This window comes from Chlamydotis macqueenii, chromosome 22 (assembly GCF_036417535.1).
Source record: "Chlamydotis macqueenii isolate bChlMac1 chromosome 22, bChlMac1.mat, whole genome shotgun sequence".
Taxonomy (NCBI): Eukaryota; Metazoa; Chordata; class Aves; order Otidiformes; family Otididae; genus Chlamydotis; species Chlamydotis macqueenii.
Genome location: NC_141577.1, coordinates 830,648 through 837,269, shown reverse-complemented (window position 1 = coordinate 837,269; position 6,622 = coordinate 830,648). Strand labels below are relative to the sequence as shown.

At 46.3% G+C, this 6,622-nt stretch overlaps 1 protein-coding gene across 1 annotated transcript; it reads right to left on the bottom strand.

The window, feature by feature from the left end:
• Positions 1-261: 261 nt before the first annotated feature.
• On the bottom strand, positions 262-5,442 carry IFNLR1 (interferon lambda receptor 1). Its single transcript, XM_086765052.1, has 7 exons — positions 5,271-5,442; positions 4,492-4,615; positions 4,082-4,263; positions 3,525-3,667; positions 2,819-2,975; positions 2,184-2,311; positions 262-1,968 (listed from the first exon to the last, which is right to left on the bottom strand). The coding sequence occupies exons 1-7, from the start codon at positions 5,326-5,328 to the stop codon at positions 1,057-1,059; spliced, it is 1,704 nt and encodes a 567-aa protein (XP_086621178.1). The 5' UTR covers positions 5,329-5,442; the 3' UTR covers positions 262-1,056.
• Between the last annotated feature and the right edge of the window lie 1,180 nt (positions 5,443-6,622).

Genomic DNA, 6,622 nt, shown 5'->3' with positions numbered 1-6,622 from the left:
TGAGAAGGTCAGTATTGCCCAGTTCACAGGAGGCCGTGTCTCCTGTGCCTTTTGCTGGTGGACTTTGATTCTTTACCTGGAGACATGGTCACAGTCCTGGTGTTTCAGTGGCCCAAATTGACCTGCCTGGGAAGTCTCATGGGATTCCGCTCAAACCACAGCATTAGGAAGCCCATGATAGGTCCTCTTTTAGAATGTACTGTTTTTCATGCTGAGCTGCAGTCACCCTTTGTAATTCCAGGAAACAAACACACGCACACATGGAGTTATGTATCAAAATATTATTGCCTCTGCAGAAAGCAGCTCTCAGACATTCTACACAGCAGGCAGAATTTCAGCTTAAATAAGTATATTTGTATTTAAAAAAATAAATAAACGTGCTCCACATATATCACACTGACTTCAGTTCTCTCTGTTGGAACACAGAAGGTGATCTCTGTAGACTGAAGTGGACATCTCTTCATCCCACAGAAAGCAAAGGGTGCTGAGTGTCTCTGTGAGCACTTCCAGTCAAGCAGGTGTGAGGGTTGCAGTGACAAAGCAGCAAATGTAACGTTAGCAGGTCGTCCTGGCTCAAAGCCTCACGCAGGCACAACGCCCCATGTCTTCAGAGCCCAGCTGCTGGTTTCACACAGGCGCAGGTTGTGTTTCTGCTGTCTCAGAGGTGTGTTTGCCCTTCATAACTCACATGGAAAAGTTTCCTTGCCCTGAAGCCTCAGGTGAACACAAGGCACTGCGTGTTTGCTGTGTGATACCTACACGAGGCTGGGTTCAGCGTGCCTCGTACCAGAGCCTTGACACCCTAGCACAGCTGTACTCATACGGAGGGGTGGTGAACGCACATCAGTTACGTAGCATTCAAAATACGCCTCGTGTCCCTAACGCCCTGTACCCTGATAGAGCAGACATCAGTGGAAAAAAAACCACTGTCTAGGTGAATAAACACAAAAAGCACCACTGTCAGTTCTTTGTCCTTGTTCTTGTTTAGGTATCCTTGCCTGAATAGCTGGAGCTCTCTAGCATTTTCCAGGCATGCCACTGAGCTGCTAGGGTACTCTAGCTCCTTCCCATGTAATGTGTCTGCTCGTAGCCTTTGAATTTAAACTTTTGATCATGTTTTTCCTTCACATTTGAAGTTTCAAATGCATCACTTAGCACCGTGGATGTGGGAGGTGTCCCTTCTGTAAAATTATCGCTGTCACAGTCACTTGCAATACCTTCATCTTCTGCCACCTGCAGTGTCTCAAAGGAACCAAGCAGCTCGGTGCTGGGATCCTCACGGAGCTGTGGTATTTCACCGGTCTGGACGTGCAGATCAGCTACTGGTTTCTGGTGATACTTGGTGAAATGATGAGCCTTCCTATGCAGGTAGTGCGCATCGGCTGGAGGTTTGGCACAAATCCCCTCTGGCAGTGTTTGAAGAGAGGTCATTTCCAGGCATTCATCCCTGTCTGTGTCATGCTGTCCATGTTCCCTGGGACCTGGGAATCTCACATCAGTGAGGGATATTCTTCCCAAAGAGGAACTGTGAGAAAGAGATGCCTTCTCATCTCCTGAGGTGTCCACCTCGTTCCTTCTCATTGGAAAGAAAGAGAAACCCAAGGTGCTTAGGTCAAGCACAGAATCGCTATCCGCAGAGAGCCCTCCAGATCCAGAGTCCCAGCTAGTTTCCCCCTGAGCTGTTCTGGATGGTTGACAGTTGAGATGTCTCTTTGGAAACTGAGGCATTTCAGTGTATGGGGTGAAAGTACTGCTGTCTTCTTCCTCCTCCTCCTCCTCCTCTTCTGACGATGATGATGATGATGAGAGGAAAGAAGCCATCCATGGTAGGTTGTTTCTTGCTAAAGTTCTGTTTGTCTTCCTTTGTGACACTGGCTTCTCTGTGCAGATAAGATAGTCCCTGAAGAACTCCTTTTCACTGGGCTCACAGTGAAAGACTGGTCCAGCAGCTTTTAAAGGAGACAAATCCTACCAGGGAAAAGAAACAAGGCACACAGATCAATGAGTTAGTGATTCTTTTTAAAGAAAAGTTTGGATATAGGACATGCCAGAACAAGAGCCTCCTTATAACGGGACTTCTGAATGCAAACCCCAGAAATGCAGAGCTCCCTCACTCCTCCCCAGTTACCCTCCAAAAATCAACAAGACTGAGTCAGGAGGGGACCTCAGCATTTGGGCCATACCAAAGTACGAGGCATCTTCTTTTGCTTAGCATCTTGTTTCAGCAAGCAGATGATGAAGGCACTTGTCAGAAGGATGGTGAGGACAAACACAGGGATCATGGCAGAAAATGGCAACTTCCATTCTGCTGCTGAAGAAAAGAAAAAGACAAAAGTAATCCGCTGGTGGTATATTTTATCGTAATAATGGGCTCTTACACTCAGCTTTTCTTTCAAAAATCTCAGAAAAATGTTAGGCTCAAGATCCTTATTTTACAAATGCAGAGAAAGGGTAACAGACTTACCTAAGATCAGACTCCAAATCACAGAAGGATGTTGATACCAGCTGGTGCATTACTTGGAGCAGGTAAAATTTCAGGATGAATTTGAATATTCCCAAAATTTCATTGTGAGCATAACTCAAGTACAATATTTCAGGATTTTCAGGGTTGGATTTTTTAAATGAAAATATTTCAGGGTTGGATTTTTTAAATGAAAATGTTTCTGCAGAAAGCAGGAACTTTTCACTAGAGAATCCAACCAGTCCATTTAACAGGAAGCCCATTTTTTTTTCTGAAAAGCTAGTTTTGGTGGAAATCTTTGACTTGCCCTAATCCTGTTTGATGTCTCGCCACATCCTTTGCTCAGCAGGGACATACCTTTGTGGTTTATTAGTACACATACTGGCTGGGAGAATTTGCTGTGCTTGAAGTCAATGCTTTGGATTGAAGATCTGGCACTTAAACAGTAGTTGCCTCTAAATGCAGTGGTGTCAATAGTCAGCGTGTTCTTCCTAAAGATACCTCTGTATTGCTTCTGTTTAGAAACAAAAAGAACAGAGAGTTGGAAAGATGATTTTTTCGTTATTTGGCTGGGGTTTCTCTACCTTTTTAGCCCATGATTGCCTTCATCACGTTGTGTGGCTCCAGTGGTTGGAAGGTGCGTGGAGAGGCACCTAATGTCTTGCTTGCTATTTGTAGCAAGCATCTCTGCCAGGGCTCATGGATCGTAGGGTGGGATTTCCAGCTGGGGCTGTGCTCTGTCGGCCACGGCACGCTGTTAGCGGCACCTGAACTAGTTGGTTTAAACCTCAGACATTGCCCTGTTGTACTGGCTATAGTGTGGCTTCCCCATCACATCTTCCTGATGAAAAAAGGAATAGACTAGGAAAGGGAACTGTCAATAAAATAAGGATGCACACACACATCTACTTTTTTTCTCTAGCTTTGGTTAACCTCTGGTCTGCCTATCTCAGTTTCTCCAGGCCTTGGATCCAGTCCCTCTCTGCCCAGAAACTGGAAGCTATTTCAGTTCAAGCTCAGCGCCATTCCCCTGTTTCATCTATGAAGTGCCACTTTTACTGACCTTGTCTTCAGATCCAGCTTCCCAAAGGTCCAAGTCATACATCCAAGCAAAACTCTCCACGCAGGCTGCCAGAGGGAAGGAGGCATTCACATGGATTACGTTCTCCTTTACGTTCACGTTCAGCACTGGGGGAGCCAGTTCCACTGTAAGTGAGTGATCAGACGTAAGAATAGTGCTTGCTTGTGTCTTAGCTTCACAGGAGTCACGCTTTTCTGTGGCTGATCTACACTTCTAACTGTTATCTTGTGATAGGCGTGAAGGAAGGAGGAAGGCAAAGAAATACCTCTTTTTTATCTAACATACCCCCAACTGGTAGGTGGGAAGCTTGAAGCCAGTTTGTTCACCTAGAGCACTGATGAGCCCATTCTGACACCCAGTACAAAATCTATTTTCAAATGATCATGGCTTATTGTTGTTTGTGCCCGCTCGATCTCTGTCATTCATAAAGCTGCTGGTTGCTGTTTCTCTTCCTGTGGTGTGCAGTCGATTCATTTGCTCGTGCCAACACTGTCGTTGGGATGTCCTTTCCCCCAGGCTGTAACCTAACATAAACTCACCATCCAAATGGTATTCCTTGAACTGAGATTCTACCCACGGCGACTGGAATCGTCCAGAAACAGCTTTTACTCGAGCCCGGAATTTAACAAAGAAGTTTGGAAGCACACAAGTCAGATTGCAAGAGGTGCTGCGAATATTTTTGCAGTGAGGAACCTTTATCCATTTGTCCATGCGCTCCTGACTAAAAGAAGAAACAAGCACACCGTAATATTAAACATGCTGTTTTGTTAGAATGTGTAGAGCAAGAGAAGGAAGTGTTTTGGAGGATGGGTACCGAATCTTGCTCAGAGTCTGGAGCACTTTACAGATGGACAAGGATTGGGTTTGGTAGAAGGATGGGGCCAGGTCACTGATGGTAATGGTTTGCCCTGTGCCGTACTTTAATCAGACCTCCTTTGTAAGTGCTTACCTTTCATACCTCACAGTGTACGTCACATCTGCCGGAGAGCCTTCTCCTGGAGTCCATGTCAAAATCATGTCAAAATCCTTTGACAGTAGTGTGACATTTTGAGGAGGGGGAAGTTGAACATGACCTGATTGAAAGGGAAAATTACATGAACTATTGAAAATATCTGTGGGGATAGGAAATATCACCTGGTGAAATCACCAGGGTGGTTTCAGAATTTGGGGCAGAGCAGCTCAGTTCATTTAAGACTGGAAATTGGTTACAGAAGCAGGTATGCCTGGGATGTAGTCGTGTTTTCCTCCTATCTTATAAAACATCTTCATCTCAACAGCTTTTAGAATTAAGACCTGCATTTGTGTGAACCATCCTATTCTGTAATTTTGAGTGGCTTCCTCCATGATCTCACTGGATTTTGCTGTGACCTGGTTTACAACTCCACAAACTCCAGCCTGAGTCCCTTGCTCTCCCACCCTCCAGCCCCCGGACGAGGTAGACACAGCTGGCTCACGCTGCCCATTCATCCCGGTTCTTCAAAGACAGATCCTACCAGGAATGCAGCGAGATGTGGCATGCAGGTTGCCTCTTGGACTTTTCTGGTAGGTAGATGTGTACATCAGTAGCCTTCAACAAGACACATTCTACAGACAGATTTTAAATTGCCATTTCTTTACAGTGGAATATTTCGCTTCATTGAATCGTTCCCATTTAAACTGTCTTTCCCCCTACGAGCAAAGCCAGGTAGCACAGTGAAAGGCAAAGTAAAAAGGACAGTAGGGCTGTACCTCCAGTCTGCCGCAGGAAGCACAGTGCCACCAGGACTCTGACTCTCCAGGTAGACATGCCGGAGCAGATTTCTTCCGCTTGTAATCTATTTCTTTTCTTGCTACCTTTTCATCATGTTCTTTTCTTGGATTAAGTTGTACGAATTACAGGCGAGCAGGTCTTTAATGAACCGCAAACATGCACACAGCCTCGCTTCCTGGTGTGGCCCAAAAATAGCACTGCGCGGGAACCTGACCGGATGTGAGGGCTTCTGGTGAAAGTGTAAAGCTTGCAGCAGTGCGCCCTCCGGTGTAACACAACTGATCTTTGTCACGGGCTACATACAAAAAGAACACAGTAAAGCTGCCAGCCTTATCTTGTGAGGCACCTCATTAAAAAACAGACCTTTGGAATTTACCTCTATGGCTGTGAAATATTAATAGAAATCAAATAAGGTTTTACTGCATGGGATAGCTGATAATAGCCTAGCAATAACACAAACTGTAATCAGTCAGTAGTATGTGATATTATGGTAGCTTTGTGTTTACAAGAGAGCAAGGATTTTCTCTTAATTTATGTTAGGAGGTTAAGAATGCTTTTCAGAAGTTAGGGAATTGCCCCGCTTTACAGATGGGGGAAATAAAGTGCAAAAATGGAACGGAGAGCTGCTGCATACACAGTGCGGGGCAGTGAAAGGACTTGGGTTCTTCTGAGAAATCCCGTGGTTTTGCTGGATGCCGGTGCTGCAATTTCCTTGTATCTTAGCTATCACTTACCTGTTATTTGTTGCCAACCCAAAAATACCAGTCAAGATCGGGACCGGTTGCCAGGACTGTGCCAACACGGGGACGGTTCTTGGCCCCCGCACTGCCTAATCGATGAGCACGTTGGCGCGTTAGCATTTACAGCTACGAAACTATTTGTGTGCTTCCTTTACACTCTAGAGCTCTCCGGGGCAAAGCTCAGTCCCTAAGTTGCTGCTGTATGTTACAGCCCCACACGTCTGCCTAACGGAGAGTCGTGGAGACTGCAGTTCTGTTCTGCCTGTCAGAAACAGAGCAGGAAACATCCTGGCTCCGCCGTGAGCTCCGCCACCAAGCACAGCGTGCCCGGGCATACGTGTTTGGAACAGCTGTGCCACTGCGTCCTGTGCAGAGGGAGAGGAGGGAGAAACAGCCCAGTCAGTCACGCCGCGGGGTCGGCACGCCTGCTCTCCGGCTCTTCCCGTCACAGTCACCTCCAGGCCTGTGCCGTGCAGAAAGAAATGAGTCAGTGACGTTACCAAACGGAGGATAACACTGGCTTAGAGCAAAGGGGCTTTTCTGGGTCTGCCCTCGCTGGAGAACTCACCAAGGCGAGCAAACAGCCCGCT